The sequence below is a fragment of the Nerophis ophidion genome, linkage group LG12 (genome assembly GCF_033978795.1).
Source record: "Nerophis ophidion isolate RoL-2023_Sa linkage group LG12, RoL_Noph_v1.0, whole genome shotgun sequence".
Taxonomy (NCBI): Eukaryota; Metazoa; Chordata; class Actinopteri; order Syngnathiformes; family Syngnathidae; genus Nerophis; species Nerophis ophidion.
In genome coordinates, this window is record NC_084622.1 from 54,164,015 (window position 1) to 54,187,573 (window position 23,559).

Genomic DNA, 23,559 nt, shown 5'->3' on the forward strand with positions numbered 1-23,559 from the left:
AAATATATATTAAAAAATATGTACTGTACTGTACCAATAGACGTTTCAATCAATCAAGAAAATATTTTTTTTGTTTAGATTTTTTTCCTTCTTTTTAGAGAAGAATTATTGTATATTTGTGGGTAACCCCAACCCTCCCCCCCCCGAACTAAAGTACTTTATGTATGGATGTTTTTGTTTATTGACCAAACCCTATATAACATCGACAGAGGGCAGTAGTACACCGGTGTGACATCGGCCCTGAAGTCCATGAAGAAGAACAAGGGACGCTCGAGGGCAGCCACTTCTTCGTGTGTTTACCGCCTAACAAAACGAGGTAGGATTCTCTCGCTAAGTTATCTCAACGAGCATTTTATCTCGAACTCCAAGTCAGCGCATACATTTCGAAAGACCGCAGATGAAATGTCTTAAAGTTACTCTGTCGCCAGTTAAGTGTTTTTTTTCCCCCGAACTGGACAGCTACTAGTAGCTCGCTGCTACTAGCCTAGCTTGTCAATGTTGCTAGCCGCTGTTTTATAATCGGACAATTATCGACATGTCAACACTCGGCACTGTATCGTAAGCATGTCATATTTGGACGATAACCCCCCCGAACCGATATTTTGGAATTGCAGTGTGTTGTTTATATTTACTGGCTGGTATTGTTAGTGATTGGCAGCGCACGTTGCCGCTTACGCGAATGTTCGTCATCCCGCACTTTAGCAGCTGTCAAAGGTGTGGCGCCGCCCATTATCGGCGTCTATTACTTGCTGGGGAAGTCGCTCCTAGTCTGAGGGATGACGTGTGAGGTGTCACTCTGTGACTGTCGCGGTTGACAATCGTGCTGTTACTTTCGAATTAATGCCAACTTTGTTCGTCGTAGCTTAGCCCGGCTGTCAGCAGCGTGTCATGACGTCACCGGCCCCGCGCTTGCACAACACCTTCTATCCGTCACACCTGAGCTCCTTGTTGATGCGTGGACCTCCTTTGTGATTACGTTCGAGTCCTTTTGTCTACAGTCGACACCTAATGAGTCACAGGCGTCGGGGATTGTTAGTGAACGTTGAAGCTTGTCGGAGAGTTGCCTACTTTCTAAAAACAAAAAAAAAAACTGTCTCGACTCATGTTACATTGATCTGTTTTCTTTAATCACAGGAAGGAGCTCTACAGAAATGGACCCCAAATCAGGTAGAAAAAAAACTATGTTGCCATTTGATGTTCTATTATGTTTTAACAAGGGGGGTTTATTAGTAGTGTTTGCAGGGGATGGGAATTTTCCGCCGATTTTGGCGCTGCCAGGGTCATTTATATAATATAATGCCAATGTGTGAAGGCACCAGATTGGTTAGCTCTACTATCAGCTTACAACATCAACCAATGACATTTCCCGTTATAGGCGTCTGCACGCGTCGTTTGCTGACAATATCTAGTCCAGTGGTTCTTAACCTTGTTGGAGGTACCGAACGCCACCTGTTTCATATGTGCATCCACCGAACCCTTCTTTAGTGAATAATAAAATGTCTTGTTTTTTGTTTTTTTTAATTCAAGACAAAGTTATGTTTTTTTTACCGGTGCATGAACATCACCTTGTTCAAAGAACAAAACCAACACTGTGCATGAACTCACAACAAATTACACACCTGCTAATCAGACGGAAAATTAGAGGGAACATTCTTTTGGGGTATCCATAATAACGCTGACAGGGAGAAGTCTTTATTTACACGATGAGTCGGGTGTGTCTTGACCTCCGCGGCGGAGGCTCCGCCGAACCCCTGAGGCCAACTCACCAAACCACTAGGGTTCGATCGAACCCAGGTTAAGAACCTCTGATCCTCAATTAGTGTGAGCATTTCTGAACTCGTATTCTGTTTATATTGGTTGTGTTTACCGGCGACTAATCTGGAAAGAAAACACAGCAGCTCTCAATTAACACGTTTTTTTTTTTTTTAACAAAGCAATTTCAGACATGGTTAAGCTTATTCAAGATAGGAATGCTTCATTAGTGAATTCGCTAATGAAGATAAAGATATCAATAAGGGTGTGAGAAACAAGTGCAACTGGACATGGCTCGATATATCTATCAAACTGAAGGTGAAGATTAACAATATTGTAGAAGTAGACGAACTGACCAGCTATTATTGCAAAGTGCGATGAACCGGGACGTGCTCAGTGCTTATATTGCAAGGACATTGTGAACTATGGATCTCGGGGAAAGGTGGCACTCTTTGACCACTCGAAATCGGCAAGGCATCTAAGTAAAGTGAGTTTACGGAGAAGAATCCTGGTTAATCCATTTGTAGGCCTATTTTTGTCTATAATCCAAAAGTGTGCAATAATTAGATATATGTGTAAACTTACACATAAATTTCATCACATGATACATTTTTATGAAAATATTTGCTAATAAATGTGACATTTTGGTCAGGAGAATATTGTTAGATTTTGACTCAAAATAGCAGGAAATGCATCCTAAGCTAACATATATTTCAAAATGCCCCCAAAATGGGTTCGGTACGTACCTCGGTTTAGAGGTCACTGTTTGGTTCATTTTCGATACAATAAGAAAACAACAAAATACCGAATTTCCTTGAATTGCCGCCAGGGCGCTAATTAATTATAACCTCTTCTCACTCCTTCGCTTACCAAAGGCATGCGGTAAAAGTAAGCATGCGCTAATTATTTTAAAACCTCTTCTCACACCGGCACTTACCAAAGGTATGCAGTAAAACTTTGAGTGCGATGTAAGCTTTTACCCTAAATCCTACTGAATAGCTCTTAATCTTCTTCCCTTTATGCGATTTCAAATTACCGGTATTGAAATCAGCCTCCGGGCTTCACGGTGGAAGAGGGGTTAGTGCGTCTGCCTCACAATACGAAGGTCCTGCAGTCCTGGGTTCAGTCCCAGGCTCGGGATCTTTCTGTGTGGATTTTGCATGTTCTCCCTGTGAATGCGCGGGTCCCCTCCGGGCATTCCGGCTTCCTCCCACCTCCAAAGACATGCACCTGGGGATAGGTTGATTGGCAACACTAAATTGGCCCTAGTGTGTGAATGTGAGTGTGAATGTTTTCTGTCTCTGTGTTGGCCCTGCAATGAGGTGGCAACTTGTCCAGGGTGTACACCGCCTTCCGCCCAACCGCAGCTGAGCTAGTCGCCAGCGCCCCCTGCGACCCTAAAAGGGAATAAGCGGTAGAAAATGGATGGATGGATGGAAATCAGCCTCCTCCATTTTGAAAATGATGACGGGATGTGTCACTCGTGACGTCACTAGCTTGACCAGGCAGTAATGCTAAGCATGCGCGAATTATTTTGGGAAGAGAGTTTGACCTGGCAGTAATTCAAGGAAATATGGTATACATTTTTTGATTATTTGTAAACAATGGCATAACATACATATACACACAAGGTCCATTACCAGGGTTAATAGATATATAACATATATAAAATAAAAACTAAATAAGATAAGGCTCAGAATGGTTTCTTAACAAAACCTTTCTACATATAAAGTGCTTTTTTTGATTGCACAGTACATATTCCGTACAATTGACCACTAAATGCTAACACCCAATAAGTTGTTCATCACCGTCCGCCGTTTTTTGTAGACGTGTTCTATACATATTGATGTTAAAGGGGAACATTATCACAATTTCTGAAGGTTTAAAACCAATAAAAATCAGTTCCCTGTAGCTTATTTTATTTTTCGAACTTTTTCTCCAAATTTTACCCATAACGCAATATCCCGAAATGCGGCAATAATATAATTACAACACTTTATGTACATATTTATATACAGATTTGAACAATAAGTTATTCACTGAAATATATTTATTAATTGTGGTTCTTACAAAAAAGATATAATCGTATGAAATATAAAAGCTAAAATGTCTCTTAAAACCCATTCCAAAAATCTTGAACCTTAACTGCCATCAGTTTTAGTCCCTACACTTAACCATTTGTTTCCTACTGCCTGCAGACTTAGCACCGTTTGTTTTTTCTACTTGCCCGACTTCTCAAATCTACTTGCCCCAATATTTTTAACTGTCCTGTCTAGGTTTTTTTTCTGGCTGTGTAGTGCTCATGGCTTATATCTCACTAAAATCCTTCCCGTTGACTATTTACAACACTACACAGTATTTATTATTATTATTATTATCTATAATTACATTTAAATGGCATTGCATGCATGTGAAATTAAATGCTATTTCACGTTATTTGACCAGTAGCAGTTACACCCATCTGAACAGGTCAGCCACCTGTTTAAAGCCCGATCACAGTTGAAATCTTGAAATGAAGGGCCTTTAATGGCTAAAACATTAACCTGGACAACATTTAATAGCTGGTTGGCTTAGATTTCATTATTTTCATTGCATTCACATGCTGCAGTGGACAGTGCACAATTAAGCTTTTAGCTATTAATGCAGTATCTGAACCACCGTCTCCACGTGTGTTTATTGACAACAGGGTTATAACCTGGACACGTTAGCTCGTCGGTATGTTAACAGGTGACTGTTACTGCATGCGTCTGCCCCGGTCCCGAAAACAAAAATTAAGAAAATCCGAGTCGGTGCTTCACACTGCACCGGTTCGGACCACTTTTGAACTTGTTTGCCAAGACGTCTTACCCTCGTATTTTGATCCGGTCGGTCCGTTATTCCTTTACTTCGTCGTCGTCTTCTTCTGACCCACCAGGTGAATTAAGTGCAATTGGTGGAGTTACAATGCATGGAAGGCTACCGCCACCTACTGCACCGGAGTTGTAACTACAAGCTCCATTCACAGACAGAGTCCCATTGCTTTTATGAGCGGTCGAGCGAGTCAAAAGCCGTCCATCCATTTCCTACCGCTTATTCCTTTTATGTGGTCGCGGGAGGCGCTGGTGCCTATCTCAGCTACAATCGGGCGGAAGGCAGGGTACACCCTGGACAAGTTGCCACCTCATCGCAGGGCCAACACAGATAGACAACATTCACACTCACATTAACACTCTAGGACCAATTTAGTGTTGCCAATCACCCTATCCCCAGGTGCATGTCTTTGGAAGTGGGAGGAAGCCGGAGTACCCGGAGGGAACCCACGCAGTCACTGGGAGGACATGCAAACTCTACACAGAAACATCCCGAACCCGGGATTGAACGTAGGACTAGTCAGGACCTTCGTATTGTGAGGCATACGCACTCACCTCTCTTCTATCGTGCTGCCCCTTGATTACACTTTATAGAGTCAAAATCCGGAATTTCTTTTTTTATTTTTTTTATTTATTTCTTTTTTTATTCCGAGTCAAAAGCCGAAAAATCTATTTGTGGCGGCCGTAATTCTTTCGTGGGGGGCCGCCACAAATAAATAAATGTGTGGAAAAGCCTGGACAGGTGTCAGGTGAGTAGATAGTACTTTATTGATTCCTTCAGGAAAATGAAAATTCTAGCAACAGACTACAAAATTGAGATTGAGTAAGTAAAAAGTAAATAATGGGGGGGGGTATAAATGGAAATAAAATAGATATTACAATAAGAATAAAAATAGATAACAATAAGAATTACAAATATAACAGTAAAAATAAGAATATCACTGGAGAAACTATGCAGTAGTGATGATTTTATAATTGGTTGATTTTATATAGGCTAGTAAGGTAAAGTTTTGTACCTGACAAGGTAGCTGAAAAACTTGTCGGGTACAAAAACTTATGTTACTAGCCTATATAAATCATCCATCCATTTTCTACCGCTTGTCCCGTTCGGGGTCGCGGAGGGTGCTGGAGCTTATCTCAGCGGCATTCGGGCTGAACGCGGTATACACCCTGGACAAGTCGCCACCTCATAAGGCCAACACAGACAAACATTCACACACTAGAGCCAATTTAGTGTTGCCAATCAACCTATCCAGGTGCAAAATCAACCATTTATAAATACACATCGGCTGGCTAAATGAACCTCTTCAACATGACTTCTTCTGCTGGATCTACTCTTTTATGCTGCAGCTGTTACATATGCTCTAATCTTGTACATGGTAATTGTTATAAATTGTGTATATATAACAATAACTGGGGACGGGGTGGTGCGGTTTGGAGAGTGGCCATGCCAGCAACCTGAGGGTTCTTGGTTCAATCACCACCTTCTACTATCCTAGTCACGTCTGTTGTGTCTTTGACCAAGACACTTCACCCTTGCTCCTGATGGGTCCTGGTTAGCGCCTTAAATGGCAGCTCCCGCCGTCAGTGTGTGAATGTGGAAATAGTGTCAAAGCGCTTTGAGTAGCTTAAAGGAAGAAAAGCGCTATACAAGTATAACACATTTACATAAAAATATAATCTATCAGTATATATGATATACTGTATACATAGTATGTAAATATTACATATATTTTATATTGCTACTACGGTACATTTTTAGTCTACTTTATACCTGCATGATCCTTTTCATCCTTTGTAACTCAGCCACTGTGGCTGTAAGTTTGTCTAAGTCTTAACACCATCCATCCATTTTTTTTGCCGCTGTCCCCTAACATATTGTTTTTTTTAATGCAATAGTTTAACTGCTATGCTCATTTTGCAGGTAAAGCGGAGTCGGGGTTGCAAAATCCCGCCGGGCAGATGGACAAACCAAACTTCCAGACTTTGGAAAGGTCAGTCAAGAAAACTATTTTGACAAGGATATTAGACTACCCTGAATATGAGACAATCTCCCTTTTATTGAATGTTTTTTGGAAAATTGCTTTAAAATCAAGTTCAATATTAGTAAGATTAATAAATATAATTTCAATGTGCTTGAGCATTTGACATTTTTTTATTTTTTTTGATGATTGATCTATATATCTAGGCCTGGGCCGATAACAGTTTTTGCTGGAGGATATATTGTCCCACAAATGATTGCCAAAAAACAACGATAGTGTCAGCATTATATTGTGACCAAATCAAGAACTAATATAATAACACTAATGCAAGTACTGTATCTTTCAGTCAATGAGGTGCACTTTAAAATCCTGTAATTTATTTCAAAAATCAGTAGCGTGTACCTTTTTTTTTTTTCTTTTTTTTTTTTTTTTTTATAACAGTGTGCACCAAATGTACGGATTAATTATGGTTGTGCTTACTGACATTGAAGCAATTTTATTTGGTACACGGTGTAATAAATGTGACCAGTACATTGCAGTCACACGAGATACTATAGGCATGTATAGAGAGAGTATGGGCAACTCTGTTTCAAAGTCGGCCTCAATATGGCACCATGTAGTCAAGTGAGGGGATTTTGACCAATCAGAGTATAGCCAGAGGATTTCCTGAATGATTGGTCCAAAGCTCAAGTGACCACACAGGGCAATTTTGAGGCCAACTTTAAAACCGATGACTATACTCCCTCCATACACGGCTCTCAGATGTGTGGACTGCAGGTTTGCGCCCCTTGTTCAATAAATGACGCAAGAAAGTGAAAATATAGAACATAATACACAGCACTCAAAAATCTGTCAGTTTTACTACATCTTCGGTAAGCTAAGAAGCCGCACCGCCTGATGAATCTTTGGCGCGTAACAGCTGCTTTAGTCAGACCTACTGTGATTAACATACGAGTATTATGAGCGTTTAAGGACCCCAAAATGGCAACTATTAGACATTATCTGGCGTTTTGTTTCAGCCTATTATGCAAAACCAACTTTTTTAATCTATTGGTTCCTGCTGTTGTGTATTTGGCTTCCACATAAGTTACAAAAATGTACATGCGTCCGCCATTGTAGCCTGTACCATTTTTTTACTTCTTGTTTTGTGGGGCATTCATCCTCTGCTGTTTTCAATTCTAATACAAAGTACCGTACAGTTCTAACTTGTATCTGTTAGACTCTCTATGGAATCGCTAATAACTACCAATACAACAAAAGATGACAGAAGACCCACCCACAAAATACTGAAGAGACGGTCAGAAAGCAGCTTCAAGATGATCTGTAAAACTTAATCAATGAAACATTTTGACTAAAGAACCACGATTATGTTATGTAGACCACAAGGAAGTGTTATAAATGTAGGAAAAAAATAATAATTTGACCCCTTTATTCTGCCTATAATAATCCGGTGCGCCTTTTGGATGAAAATAACAAGCTCATCGATAGTGCGCCTTATAATTTTTGTTGTTGCCATTATATCATCATTCGTTAGACGCTGAACTATTCACACTACAGCACATTTGGCTTTGTAATGTTATTTTTTTCCTCCCAAATTGTTCCTTTACGTAACTTCTCACGAGCAAGTCGATGTTGGTGAATCTTGTGTGTGCGTGTTAGTGGTCCTGCTCTCTGTCCAAGACAAAGATTGTGGATGACTGAAAAGAGGGCTCACTGTGTTCAGTTAAAGGAACTGCACAATTTCCTCTCCTTTGCTTTTTACTATCATTCACAACCCTAATGAGAAAAAACATATCTTTGCATTTTAATTTCTAAAAATCTGCTTGTTCTTGATGGCTGGCAATGCAGCTAATGGAAACAATCCATTCTGCCGCTAAATCATTTCAATAATGCGTCCAAAGCCAGCCAACAATACCGTTCCATAACTTTTAAACCAAGCTGTAGCGACATTGTTATTGTAAGAGCCAACACAGGAACTCTTTTTTTTTTTTTTTTTTTTTTTTTTTTATTTATTTATTTATTTTTTTTTGTCTAGCACTGTTAGACATCGTCTTGGGATGGCATGCTCTAAAGCATTAGCCATAAGCTAGCTACGAAAAGAAAATCAGTTTTGAGTTTGTAAAACACAACACAACGCGATTAGACACCAATCTGTATAGACCGAAGAACATGAACAATCATTACAGTAGCCACATGTACATCTGCAAGACGTATTTAATTTGATCATAATTTGGATTAGAATGTTTGTGTACATGAAACCTGAAAAATATCTGATTTATGATGTGAATTTTCTTACATCACACCTTAAATTGGAATACTTTGACATGCGCACCATATACTGTAAGAGAAAAGGCTATTTTGTGCTATGAAGCCATCGCTCCCTGCAGGTGCGGAAAAAGCAGTGACTTCTGCTGTAAACAAACAGCTTTGTGCTTGTCACAGTATTTATTATTTTTTTACTTCCGTTCAATACTTTTGTTTTATCTCTTTTTGAAATGGAGCTGTTCTTTGCTATTTATGTTGCGATATGTATTGGTTGCTGCGCGTCTTCACGTTACAACATTCTGTGTACATCCCTGAAGCAAGCAGTTGGGACTTGGAGTAGTTATAAAATCGTGAACCAAAAGCTTGTTGAAGCAACTGGATCACTCCTTTTTATTGATACATCAACACTCAAGAACATACTTTTGTATTTGCTAGTCTCCATTTTAGAGCAAAAATCTTATTAATATAACGCTACTTGTGAACGGGACTAAATGTATTAGTCTCGGAACAAAGCAGTTGTCTTGTTGCAGTCTCCTCCGTTTCAACATGTACAAACCCCGTTTCCATATGAATTGGGAAATTGTGTTAGATGTAAATAAAAACGGCATACAATGATTCGCAAATCATTTTCAACCCATATTCAGTTGAATATGCTACAAAGACAACATATTTGATGTTCAAACTGAAACATTTTTTTTTTTGCAAATAATCATTAACTTCAGAATTTGATGCCAGCAACACGTGACAAAGGAGTTGGGAAAGGTGGCAATAAATACTGATGAAGTTGAGGAATGCGCATCAAACACTTATTTGGAACATCCCACAGGTGTGCAGGCTAACTGGGAACAGATGGGTGCCATGATTGGGTATAAAAAAATGCTCAGTCTTTCACAAAGGATGGGGCGAGGTACACCTCTTTGTCCACAACTGCGTGAGCAAATAGTCAAACGGTTTAAGAACAACGTTTCTCAAAGTGCAATTGCAAGAAATTTAGGGATTTCAACATCTACGGTCCATAATATCATCAAAAGGTTCAGAGAATCTGGAGAAATCACTCCACGTAAGCGGCATGGCCGGAAATTAAAATTGAATGACCGTGACCTTCGATCCCTCAGACGACGGCACTGTATCAAACACCAACATAAATCTCTAAAGGATATAACCACATGGGCTCAGGAACACCTCAGAAAACCACTGTCACTAAATACAATTCATCGCTACATTTGTAGGTGCAAGTTAAAGCTCTACTATGCAAAGCGAAAGCCATTTATCAACAACATCCAGAAACGCCACTGGCTTTTCTGGGCCTGAGATCATCTAAGAAGGACTGATGTAAAGTGGAAAAGTGTTCTGTGGTCTGACGAGTCCACATTTCAAATTTGTTTGGGAAATATTCGACATCCTGTCATCCGGACCAAAGGGGAAGCAAACCATCCAGACTGTTATCAACGCAAAGTTCAAAAGCCAGCATCTGTGATGGTATGGGGGTGCATTAGTGCCCAAGGCATGGGTAACTTACACATCTGTGAAGGCACCATTAATGCTGAAAGGTACATACAGGTTTTGGGAACAACATATGCTGCCATCTAAGCGCCGTCTTTTTCATAGATGCCCCTGCTTATTTCAGCAAGACAATGCCAAGCAACATTCAGCATGTGTTACAACAGCGTGGCTTTGTAAAAAAAGAGTGGGTACTTTCCTGGCCCGCCTGCAGTCCAGACTGTCTCCCATCGAAAATGTGTGGCGCATTATGAAGCGTAAAAAACGACAGTGTAGACCCCGGACTGTTAAACGACTAACTCTACATAAAACAAGAATGGGAAAGAATTCCACTTTCAAAGCTTCAACAATTAGTTTCCTCAGTTCCCAAACGTTTATTGAGTGTTGTTAAAAGAAAAGGTGACATAACACAGTGGTGAACATGTCCTTTCCCAACTACTTTGACACGTGTTGCAACCATGAAATTCTTAGTTAATTGTTATTTGCAAAACAATAGTTTGAGTTTGAACATAAAGTATCTTGTCTTTTGTAGTGCATTCAATTGAGTATGGGTTAAAGGATTTGCAAATCATTGTATTCCGTTTATATTTACATCCAACAAAATTACCCAACTCATATGTAAACGGGGTTTGTACATGTAGAAATGGAGGAGACTGTAACAAGAGAGTTGCTTTGTTCCGAGACTAATAAATGTAGTCCCGGCTCCACCACCAAAAATATAGCTGACGTCAAAGACATGCGTAGTAAGGATGATTTCAATACGAATTTTGGAAGAAGTGTTTTCTTGCGCTCCAATCCAAAATACTATCGGCATAAACGACCCATCTCGGTCGTGATTAAATTTTGATCCAACAATGTGTAATGGCCAAAATATTCCGAATTACATGTTTACATGAAGCATTTTTATTGCGGTAAGGCTTTTATTCCGATTGTGTCCATGTGCCCATAGCTACTATCTGTAAAGTATTAGCCCATATTTCGTTTTTTGTTTGTACACATCTTGCTCAACAGGCATAGTGTGCTGCGTGTATCACGATTGATATTATAGTGACTCACTTGATGGACAGTTGTCCAGCTGGCCGAGGAATTTCTTTCAAGTTGACATTTGGTTAAGCACGCCATATGTCCGCACAGTTCGGCTCCAAGTCCCACATTTGTACCCGGAAGTCAGGCCGACCTCATTTTCTAGGGTTCTGTCAGTTCCAACGTTTCACCCTCTTAGTGTTCACTTATATAACCATTTGTTCATCCTCTGTATATTCAGCTTCAAAAAGAAGGTCGAATCCTTACTTGTTCAAAAATAGTCATCTTCGTTGTCTTTTATCAAGCCATCCATGATTACAACATACTCGTGTATGTTTCCGGAACAAGGAACACACTTTGTCAGAAATGCGCTGCAACGGAAATGGAAAAAAATGCGCAGAGGAAAGAAGTTCCGGCAATGCATAAAATGACCAAAAATACGGTCAATATTGAATGTGATAGTGTTCTAAACAATACTGTTCCCTAACTTGTATACCAAGCTGTAACGACATTGTTATTGTAAGAGCCAACACAGGAATTATATTTTTTTTGTCTAGCATTGTTAGCCATCGTCAGTTTGTATATAGAACGTTGAAGGTTACAAAGGTAACTCCTGTTAGCCACATTTTGCAACCCTTTATCATCTTTAAAATCCCACAAAAAATAAGACGTGTCTTATGTTTGAACAAAAGGTAAAATAAAATAAAAAAAGTGTGTGTTTTTTTTTTTAAACGTGCTGAAGGCGATGCATATAGTGAGACCTCTGTTTGGAGAGATGAAAACACAGACATAGCAAGGTATCGACTTCATTTTCATTTATTTGACATATCGAATATCGGCCCAAGCCTATATAATTTTTTTTTTTTTTTTTAAATAGAGTATTAATAGTCTTAAATTTAGGAATTGATTTGCATTTGACTACTTTCGTAAATAATGACTCAAAATATTTTGGTTTAGTTTACATTAAATAATTCAGTTCTATGCACAAACTACAACACATTTCTTCCTCTGCAATAGCATGCTTCCCAAAGCAGTCAAGAGGCGAGTACATGCCTTGAAAAGGCTTCAGGTGCAGTATGCCAACATTGAAGCCAAATTTTATGAGGAGATCCATGAACTGGAGAGGAAGTATGCTGCCCTTTATCTTCCACTTTATGACAAGGTACTCATCACGTGTTTGTGATGGAATGTTTTTTTTTTCCCCTATTAACATTGTTGTATATGTGATGTTGATACCCATATTTGAACATGTGTGGTATGTGCACTTAGGCTGTGCAAGGCTCTGATGCAGCCTGCTGTCAGTGAGGTCTACTCGTTCTAGTATTCAACGTAGCACCAACTGTTCTTTTGTCGGTCAAGGTTATTTCCAGACTTGGTGACAAGAAGTTGCCATTTTCAGTTGCACTAATGATTGGCAGCTGAGATTTTGCTGCACCTGTGTTAGTACTTTGTGATATGGGCAAAAACGTGTATCCTGATAATGGTTAAAAGAAGGGTCGGGGTTGCTGACATTTTATTTGTAATGAAATAGTATAATAACAAGGATAAAAGTTATACTGAAATGTAAAGACACACCTTTTCTGTCTTCATTATTTGTATCATTTCAAGTTTTCCTCTCTACGTTGCCTTTTTGCTCTTTTTCCATATCTTATGTTTTTCAAGTTTTGTTTATAATTTGCTATGGGTCTATTGTAAAAAGGTGTACCCTTGGCCAACATTTTGAACCTCACCGGTGTACATATTTCACCAAACAGTGTCTCTAAAGTTTGTCTTCAAGTTTTTAGCACTTATGGAAGCGATTGAGGTTGGGTTTCTTCTGTGTTTGATACTTGGAGGAACTACTTTACCCAGAAGTCTTTGTAGTACAGTTTAACCAGAGGTATAGACTAAAGGGCCAGTTGAGATACAAATGAGGACAAGTTTCCTGCAATATTAAAAAAAAAAAAAAAAAGAAGTTAAATACCTACGTTGCCGTAAGCTGTTGTTTTTGCATAATTAAAACAAACGTAAACATTATGCATGCTTTGCATGTGGTTGTTTGAATGCTGTCTAGGCAGTGGAGTAGGTTCTCCGCTCACGCGCCGAATATGTTAACTTTTGTGATCGCTTGTCTTGATTACTGATTTAAAAATGCTCAAGGTCAAAACACTCCTACTTGCTGGATATAACATTAAAAGTCGCAAAATTGGCACCACAGTGCCCTTCTTTGTCTTTGCACTATTTTTTAAATGTTTATTTATTTATTTTTTTGCAGAAATGAGAACCACATGGATTGTAGTGTCATTCTAAATCCGATTACTATTTAAAATCAATTAATTGTGCAGCTGTATGTATGTAGCTAAATTACAAAAACGTGTTTGTGGCAGTGTCTGTGACTGCTTGTCAGTGGTTTGGACAATGACTCTTTCAGGCTTGTTTGGTGTGTTTCTTTTCATCCCTTTGTGGTTTTGAGGTAACGTTAGTACAGAAATACCTTAACTTTTGAGCACAATTCTTTCCATCACTGAGCTCGTTAACACTAATTTCACTCAAAATCGGCCCTGCTCAATGGAAATAAATTTAAAATCAATATAATTTGTGATTGTCCCTCCAAACGCCCCCATTTTAACACGGAGAAGAGGTACACACTTATAAATAAGCAATACTGTTTGAAAACTAATACTATAGAATGTACTTCAAACCGACAGTAGTTTTATGAAACAGTGTTATATTGTACAGAATTTATCTTAGGGAATGGACTATGTGTCGCATTTTGGGTTGCTGCTTTGTCCAGTTTTGCCAAGTATTATTATTATAACGGCTTTGGGCTAGTTTTTAAAGATGGTTGTTTCTTTTGTGAAATCTGACAGCACTTGTCTCCGTCATGTAATAGTATGAACCAGGAAATTGTTGGTTATGTTGTATACGGCCTTCATTGAGTGACAGAATTTGACAGCAACAAATGTCTGGCCAAGACTCAGTGAGCAAAGCTAAGCTCGCTTGTCCAGTTAGTAGAGTCAGGAGAATGAAAACATTTAACTGCATCAGGAAAAAACATTTAGCAGCCTCTCTACATTACCATGTTTTTCTTAATTTGATAGGGATATTGCGCAATAAATTGCACCGAATATAGCTACAGAACAAGCACGTTTTCATGTGTCACCTGTAGACGAATGGTTTTGTTCATTCGGCAGTGAAAATGCTTATAACTTATTATGCTCGCAATTTAAATCCTTGTAAAAAGTAGAGAGACTACTCAAATGACTCGTAAGTTTGAGGTACCGCTGTACTTTGTTGTATTTTAAGTGTCTCTGTATTCTTCATGGCATGTTTAATAGAGAATATTAGATGTGTTTGAGTCAAAAAACGACTTGTTAGTGCCAGGTTTTCCAAATTAACATTTAGTCAGTGTGACTTGTCAAAGCGCAAACTAAAATTTAAGTACTCCTCCCGCTTTTCAGCAGCAATTGCTCTTTAGGTTTTATTTGACATTCCATTGTGTCCTCTGTCTCCCTCCGTCTCTGCTATGTTAACGTCTGTGCTCCTGCTGGCATGGTTGTAACAAAACCGTAGCATCAAGGTGAAGTTCTTTCAGTTGATACTGCAACGCACTAAGGTTGCTGCGGTTACCTTTCAAACAAGCTAACCGCAGCCCACATGATGAAATTACTATACAAACAATATAGGATTACATTTTACGGTTACGATAAGACCTAAATTGCACAGTACTATTCTGTATGTATATGCACCTGTTCGTGTGCACCACACATTCTTGAGGGTTTTTTTTATTCAACTTGACATGCTAACAATGATTTTGTGACTTTTTATTTTTATTTTGCTTGTGCCTGTTCATATTCAGTCCTTTTCAGTTAATCACAAATAATCATTGTCAATTTTGATTGTCACAGCGTCAAGAATTCGTCACTGGCACAGTGGAGCCAACAGAAGAGGAGTGTGAATGGCACAGTGACAAAGATGAGGAAGCCGAGATTTCTGTAAGTAGAGTTGACTTTTTTTCTGAAGAGGGGTAGGAACCTTTTTGGGCATGAATCTTTAATTCAGTTATAAAACAATGTATTTGTAATTAAAAACACAAGTTTAACTGATTACCATTATTATTTATTAAACTACTACAAAGTTACGTTCAGTTAAGAAACAAAGGCGACGGATATAAAAATTTAATGTGTCCATCCTTATACACACAAAAAAATATATAAACAATGCGTGCAGTACAGTACAGTAATAGCAAGACCTGCTAATTGTCGAGAAGAGGATATGTGCTTTCACGTTAGTCCCAAAGTGTCCAATAATGCAAAAAGAGTCAGATTTGTCAGCCTCTTTTTTTTGAAAGAGGCAACAGTTTCCACAAAAAGAATTTGTGACAGTCAGTCGCCTCAAATAACTTATGAAAAATAAATTTCTGCAACATGAAGTTCCTTAAGAACGACACTTCGATGCCTTTTTTGCAAAAACCACACTTGTGTGACATCCATAAAGAATTATACCTACTGCAATGTATGTTTTAATGTTTGTCACATTTTGAGTTATTGTCACCATTAGTTAAGTGTGGCCTCCTGTCCCACTTTTCTTTTTTTCTTAAATGTTTGGGACCTACTGACAATTTGTATCTTTCTGTAGGAGGAAATAAAGGAAAAAATTGCAATTGATGCCACTAAGAAGGAGGATGCTGCACCAGTGGAAGACCCGAAGGGCATCCCAGAATTCTGGCTCACCATATTCAAGAGTGTAGACATGCTTAGCGACATGATCCAAGTAGGTTTCATTGGTACCTAACTGTACATCGCATCTGTAAAGACTGGCGTATAGACCTTACCTAATGTTTTTGTTGTCAGGAACACGATGAGCCCATCCTCAAGCACCTGAGAGATATTAAAGTCAAGTTTTCTGAGCCAGGACAGCCTATGGTAATTTTTAAATTTTTTAAATTAGAATGAAAGTTAACAATCTAATTGTAATATTTTTTTTTTTTTTTAGAGTTTTACATTAGAGTTCCACTTTGAGTCCAATGGCTACTTCAACAATGCAGTCCTCACTAAAGTCTACAAAATGAAGAACGAGCCTGACTCTTCAGATCCTTTCTCTTTTGAAGGCCCAGAGATTATTGACTGTGAGGGGTAAGACAAAGCACTAACCAGCAGACAGGCTTACAATGTGTTTGCATTAAAATATGCACACTCAATTTTGCAACCTGGCAACAACCGGTTGATTGCACCGTTAAAAATTGTTAAGAAAGAAATCAGAGTTTGGTGTCTGACATTTGAACAGTTTGCACCAAATATGCAAGTTTATAAAGGAAGGAATCAGTTTAATAAGTAAATAGTATCTTTCTTATCTTTCTAGGTGTCAGATAGATTGGCACAAGGGGAAGGATGTGACAGTAAAAACTATAAAGAAAAAACAGAAGCACAAAGGCCGCGGTACTGTCCGTACAGTCACTAAACAAGTTCCCAACGATTCTTTTTTCAACTTCTTCAACCCTGTCAAAGGTGAGTGCAGAGCAGATTTATGTGCATGTTCATCACATATATATTTGTATTCATTTCAATGCTCCACTGCTATAGTGGAATGCTTGGTTTAGTTGTGCAATCTGTCCCCGATGGCTGCCCATTGCTTTAAGCTAAACAGAACAGCAGAGGTCGCCAGATTCTTACTTTTTATTATGTTGCAGCCGAAGTTGAACTTTAGTGCAAATGATGATACATGCAAATATATCTACTTTATTTTCCAAGACATAATTCCCATTGTAGTTTGCCAATGTAGATGTGTGCTATACAGTCGTTATCTGGGGTAAAATCTTGAATTCATGTTTTTTTTATACATATAGTTTTCCTGGTCTTTGTCATCACTTAAAAGGGTCATGATTACAAAATTAGGTACACCAGTGCACTCAGATTGATACTGAGCTGATTTTTGTCGAATTAATCTTTTTATGTAGTCGTTCATATTACAAAAAAAATATTTTTAATGTCAATGCAATGTGACCTGAATGCGCACTAGGGTTGTCCCGATACCAATATTTTGGTAACATACTGGTACTAAAATGTGTTTTGATACTTTTCAAATTAAAGGGGACCACAAACAAATGTCATTATTGGCTTAATTCAGCAGAAAATCTTATGATGCAATAAACATGTCTCCTATTGCTCTCAAAACAATATTAGAAGATTAAAAGTGGTTAAACACACCGGGCTTTTCTTATTGCACTCGTATAAAACTGTAAATTGTTCTTACTACATATAGGTAAGAATGGATTGAAAGCTTTATTGACATTGTATTACATTTTTCATGGTGTGTTTGCCACTCTTGCTCTGTGCTTTAAGAGAAAACATAACTAAATACTAAAACCACAAAATATCCAGCTAAGACATGTAACAGATAAAACACATTGTTAAAGATAACTCTCAAATTGTTGGAATTTGTAACTAAATTCAGTCATTTCACTTGCATTGGTGTATGCTACGTGGGCGGTTTTGACTGTTAATTGGCAACAAGCCAAACAGCTGTGTGCGTTCTATGTATCTATGTGCACAGCAGGGGAACTGGTTAACTGCACTACCTTTCAAACTCGTGTACAGGTCTGGATCATTTTTATATAAATGTTTACCTAAGCATGAAGCAACGATTGTAATACTTTATTGCCACCTTTTGACGATACAAGTTTTAAAGCAGCGCTTGCACGGCTTGGGGAGTGGTACTTCTGTCACCCTTATCGGTACCTTTGAAGCCCAAATACCTCCTATTGTGCTTTATGCACCCTTTTAATTAACCAATAGAAATGCCGTTTTTGCCGTTCTTCCTCTTCATGCTATTCCTGCATGTATGCCGACACACATCATGCGCCTCGATCGGTCACAGCTGCATGGCAGCATGTAGATGACATAAAAAGTATCGTATTTTTCAAAGGCAGTATAGTATCATTTTGAATTAATTAGTACCATTGTACTTTGAGTACTGGTGTACCGGACAACCCTAATGCAGACTTGACGTCACATGCACTGCAGTGTTTACGGAAGTAAATGGCTTCAACTCTGGTCGGTCTCATTACTATCGCATTTGTGGCAATTTCAAGTATTTTGTCCAATCAAAGAACAATTTCTGAACCCATTTATTGCACAAAGAGTATTAAGAAGGCCGAGGACAAGTACTTTCAATAATCACCAATACACTGTTCGAGTTGACATGAAAAAATCTGACACAGGTCGCATATGTTAAAAAAAAATCAGAATTGACCTGCAGTGTGAACAATCGCTGTATGTCGCACATGGGGGTTGTGCACGCGCCAAGATTAGATGAAAATATTTAATCCTACCTCTCCTATTGACCAAGTAGAAGTCTATGTTCGCGCTGCAGCGTCAATTCAGATCCATCCATCCATTTTCTACCACTTGTCCTAGATATTTTTGTCAAATTTGATCTTTTTATTTAGATGTTCACATTACAAAAAAAAAGTGATGTCTAATGTAAATGCAAGTTGACCTATATGTAAACATGTCACGAGTGCTACAGTGTTTACAGAAGTAAATTACTTCAATTCTAGTCGTCTCAACCCTGATGCATTTGTGGCAATTTCAAGGATTTTGTGCAATCAAAGTCAATATTTTCTGATCTGAATTATTGTACATTGATGTTTGAGAAGGTAGAGTGCAAGTATTTTTGGCTGTGGCAGTTTGCAGGATACTTTACTTCCATGTAAGCTCCGAATAGCGTGTGGACTAGCAATTTGAGGCAAGAGTGGTGAAACATTGAAGTTGGATCCTAAAATACTGTATTTCCTTGAATTGCTGCAGGGCATATAGTATGTGCCTGCCTTGAATTACTGCCGGGTCAAACTCACCTCGCAAAATATTTAGCGCATGCTTTGTATTACCGCCTGGTCAAACTCGTGACGTCACGTGTGACACTTCCCCTGTCATCATTTTCAAAATGAAGGAGGCTGATTTCAATACCGGTAATTTAGAATTGCATAAAGGGAAGAAGATTAAGAGCTTTTCCGTAGGATTTAAAGTCCAAGCGTACATCACACTCAAATATTTACTGCATGCCTTTGGTAAGCGCCGAAGTGAGAAGAGGTTTTAAAATAATTAGCGCATGCTTACTTTTACCGCATGCCTTTGTTAGGCGCAGGAGTGAGAAGAGGTTTTAATTTAATTAGCGCCCCGGCGGCATTTCATGGAAATACGGTATATTATTTTCACATGTTTTCTGATTGTTTGTCAACAATTTCTTAACAGTCTATTATGGCAGATCATTTTGACACTTATCGCTTTTTAATGACGTTCTGCTCAGATGAATGCAACTCGAAGTGAAGGTGCGTTCACACTGAAGTCTCATCACATACAAATGTGAAATAGGCCTGTGTTGAATATGAAAAATTTGGAGTTGCACTGTTCACATTGACATGAAAAAATCTAATGCATGTCGCATATAGGCAAAAAAATCGTAATTGGCCTGCAGTGTTGTGTACGTGGCTGAAATGTCACAATGGTGTTGTCTTTCCTGGCGGTGTTTAGGGGTAATCCAATTTCCTGTATTAATGAACGGTGAAGCTGTAGATGTTCCCTGGTGTTGCCATTGAGCAACCGTTACCTATCTTGTGGAAATCCAGGTTAATCGTTTTGTGGGCAGCTCTGGTTGTTTTTAAATATAAACTAATATTTGCATCCATTCTTGTCTTCAGTCACACAAGCTGATGTAGCAAGCGCTTGATTCTTTTTGCTGGCATCTCTGTGCCTTTTGTGTTGTTTTAAAGACAGAACAGTCAACTGTTTTCTAGTGTTAAGTGATGTGCAGTCCGCTACCACCCTCGATTAATCTAAAAATTTACAGTTTCAATTCAATTGAGGTGGCTGCTACTGATGCAGCCAAATCGCTAACTCGTCAAACCAAATCTGGTCACATCAGTTTATCTTCCGCAACCCGACAAAATAAATGGTCGCAAAAACAGTTTACAAATTCACAGACAAAAGGCTAAAAGTTTTAGAACTTTCGTCAATGATCCACCACTCCTGGGTCTCCAACTGCTCGCCGGTGCAAATTCCCCTCAAATTGCGATATTCTAAATTCTTTACCTTTTTCTTTCTTAATCTCCTATGCCAAATAATTCAGTTGATAAATGTTGACGCAGTTCGTGGCAATGTCAAGAATTGTTTGAAAGTGCTAGAACTGAGACAAACTAGAATTGGAGCCCTGATTATTAAAAACACAAATCTGATTAGACGTGATACACTACTATCTGTTTGAGCAAAGCATAAGTGACTGTTTGGATTCCAGCTCTTAACTGTACATAAATATTCATACCTTGAGCTGCTTTTGACTTGAATGTTTTTGTTTTTTTCCCCCACAGCATTGCCCGAAGGTGAAATGGTGAGTTAATGAGCTTCATGAAATCTCTGAATAGTTTTCTCGGCATGTGTTACACTGGCGGGGTTTTGATTTGTTTTCTAGGACGAAGACTCTGAGATCACCCTCAACACTGACTTTGAAATTGGCCACTTCTTCCGTGAGAGAATAGTTCCCAGAGCAGTGCTGTATTTTACTGGAGAGGCACTGGAAGACGATGACAGTGTGAGTGTAAGCTTCAGGATGTGATGTCTGACGTGCGCTTGATGTGTCATCATGATGGTTTCTTTTTTCATACAGTTTGATGAAGAGCTTGAAGAAGGCGATGAGGTTTGTTCTTTTACTCCCAATGTTAAGTCACTTAATTCAGTTAAGTTATATTTATACAGCGCCAATTCACAAAATAATCTCAGGGCGCTTATCACATTGAGCAGGTCTATCTAGAACCATACTCATTAAAGAGAACCAACTGAACCCCACATGAGCAAAATACTTTGCCAAAGTCTTCCTTCTCAGCCAGTTGGGTTGCGAGAGTAGGAGGTAGAGAGGATAGGAAGAGGTGGTTTACTTCTGGCCCTTCATCATTCTGAGTGTTTCATACAATCATATTGCGTATAATGTTACTGTTCCCTCATATTGCAACCAAGCCGCCGTATTGTCCCATAAACAATTGGGGATGAGCATTGACTAGACATTGAACATTGCTATATATTTTTTTTTTAAAGCATAGGCACAACAGTCTTAAGAATAGGTGACAACAGTAATGATCTGCTTCCTTATCACCGACATCAGCTTTTCCACCAATGAAAACAAGTAGAAACAGTGAAGGGGCAGTAGTGCTATTGCTGGCATCTAATTGACCAAGGCAGCAAATTAAGAGGTTTCAGGACATTCCCAAATTAGCCGCGGCTCTAAGCAAAATTGTGATTTGAGTTAATTGTTCAATAAGGCGAGGGTGTCCTCGTCAGGAAGAAGGGTTGACAAAAAAATTGCCTAATAGATTAAGGCTCATTTAAAAAAAAAAAAAAAAAATCTTAACCACAATTAAATGTTGTTCTGCTAGGTTAATAAGGCATCAAGTGCTGCTTAAGGTACAATCCAATTCTAAATGTTAGTCTATCCAGTAAAGCTACTACTTCAGCTTGCACTGTTCTGGTTAAAACTTGCAGAGCAGCATTTGGGACTAACTGAACAGACTTTTCCAAACATTAAGAGAAGTATTCATAAACTGTTTGCTGGGTTGAGGCAGATGCACTGTAAACAGTTGCAATAGTTTAATAGATGCCTCACCATTTCAAAGCAACGTAAGACTGATGTAGCTACGCGAAAACAATTGATGTGTTTGGGATTTCATTAGATGTTTTTGTCATTCCAGCTCTGGAAATTTTTTTGAAGTTTCTTTTTGATGTTTTTTTTTTTTCCCCCAGTTTTGGGATTTTTCTTGGTTTAGATGTCACTATTGTACAGGTTCAACTAATACATGTTCATACACACACCATACAAAACAATATTTATGAATAAAATATCAAGAAAATTTCAAAACATGTTTTGGTTAAAAAGTTAACACAAGTAAACTCTAATTCCCTCCTGTCGACAAGGTGCCAGCTGTTCTTTGTTTCAAATATACACTGTAGTTTGAATGAAGACTTCCCATTCAAATGAAAGCTTTCCTTAACCACTTCATCATGCCCTTGTCTATACATGGTACCTTGTGTGTAAATGATCACATCAGTCAGGCTCATTCTTCATCTTTTGTATACCCTCAACAAACAAGCATTTTTTGTGATGGGCTTGGGGTAAATGTTGCAGTGTGCAGTTCTACATTTCACTACACCATTTCACTCACATGTTCAACACCATAGCTAACATATTATTGCTTTTAAATATTTGTTTTGTGGCGAGCACGCATATCAGCGTGTGGCAGCCGTGTTAACAGCAAGGAACACATACATTTTGTACAGCTAACTTTGTGTCAAATATTGACATTTGTTAAATATGTTCTCTTCCACAGTTAAGTCGTTGGTGGTGGTCTTGTTTCTTGCTTTAAAAATGTTTTAATTTGGAAGTGATGACACAGCAAATGTTTACCAGTGATCTTAAATAACTTGATTACAGTTCCACAACCAAACTTTATACTTACTTGTGTAATTTATTTTGTCTGTCAGGAGCAAGATGGTGAAGGTGATGACTACAGTGATGACGACGACGATGATGACGACGACGAGGAAGACTTTGACCCTCGGGTCTGTATGAATATATAATCTGATCATATTAAGCAATAATTACAGAGAGGACTAAATGTCCTGAATGAGTGGAGGATTTTGACTTTGGAACAATTTAAATTGGTTGAGAAATGTGAGTGTTCCTCATTCTTTATTACACCAAAATCATACATTGGAATTGCAATTCTACTTCCCGTATGTCACCTCAATTCAAAATCATGGAATTGTAATTTAGATGTTATCAGTTCAGTTCAGAATTCTGCACTCATTTGTAAATTCATTTCACCCGCCATGACAGATAATGCTAAAGTGGCTACCCGCACGCTACATATATGCAGCACTTTTGGTGTCTTTTTAAGTTGGCAATAGGTTAATACGAGCGTCATACTCTGTGCTTCAATCAGGAAGTAACATTACTTAAGTCGTTACTTGCACAGTATCACTGCAGTATCGTTCAAGCACTTGTTGCAGGTTGCTAAGTCTACGTTAACTTAGCACCGCATTTTTTTCCCGTCTGGCTACCATTGATATTAGCATGGGTGCCATTATGGATGAGTTTCTGTAGTTATCCCTATGTAGGGCTGTGCAATGAATGAAATGTTAGTTTTGACTATGAAAATATAATCA

At 38.6% G+C, this 23,559-nt stretch overlaps 1 protein-coding gene across 4 annotated transcripts in view; it reads left to right on the forward strand.

The window, feature by feature from the left end:
• The first annotated feature begins 203 nt into the window (after positions 1–203).
• Positions 204–23,559, forward strand: part of nap1l4a (nucleosome assembly protein 1-like 4a) — a 32,067-nt gene continuing 8,711 nt past the window's right edge. For 2 of the 4 annotated variants that reach the window (XM_061917744.1, XM_061917742.1), the window contains exons 1-13: positions 204–316; positions 1,135–1,167; positions 6,526–6,595; positions 12,389–12,533; positions 15,259–15,345; positions 15,989–16,123; positions 16,204–16,275; positions 16,346–16,485; positions 16,712–16,857; positions 20,715–20,734; positions 20,816–20,935; positions 21,011–21,040; positions 22,876–22,953. In XM_061917744.1, coding sequence (XP_061773728.1) covers positions 250–316; positions 1,135–1,167; positions 6,526–6,595; positions 12,389–12,533; positions 15,259–15,345; positions 15,989–16,123; positions 16,204–16,275; positions 16,346–16,485; positions 16,712–16,857; positions 20,715–20,734; positions 20,816–20,935; positions 21,011–21,040; positions 22,876–22,953 — 1,143 coding nt within the window. In that variant the 5' untranslated portion in view covers positions 204–249. The remainder of the gene's footprint in view (positions 317–1,134; positions 1,168–6,525; positions 6,596–12,388; positions 12,534–15,258; positions 15,346–15,988; positions 16,124–16,203; positions 16,276–16,345; positions 16,486–16,711; positions 16,858–20,714; positions 20,735–20,815; positions 20,936–21,010; positions 21,041–22,875; positions 22,954–23,559) is intronic. The other 2 variants (XM_061917745.1, XM_061917743.1) reach the window with 1 other exon arrangement.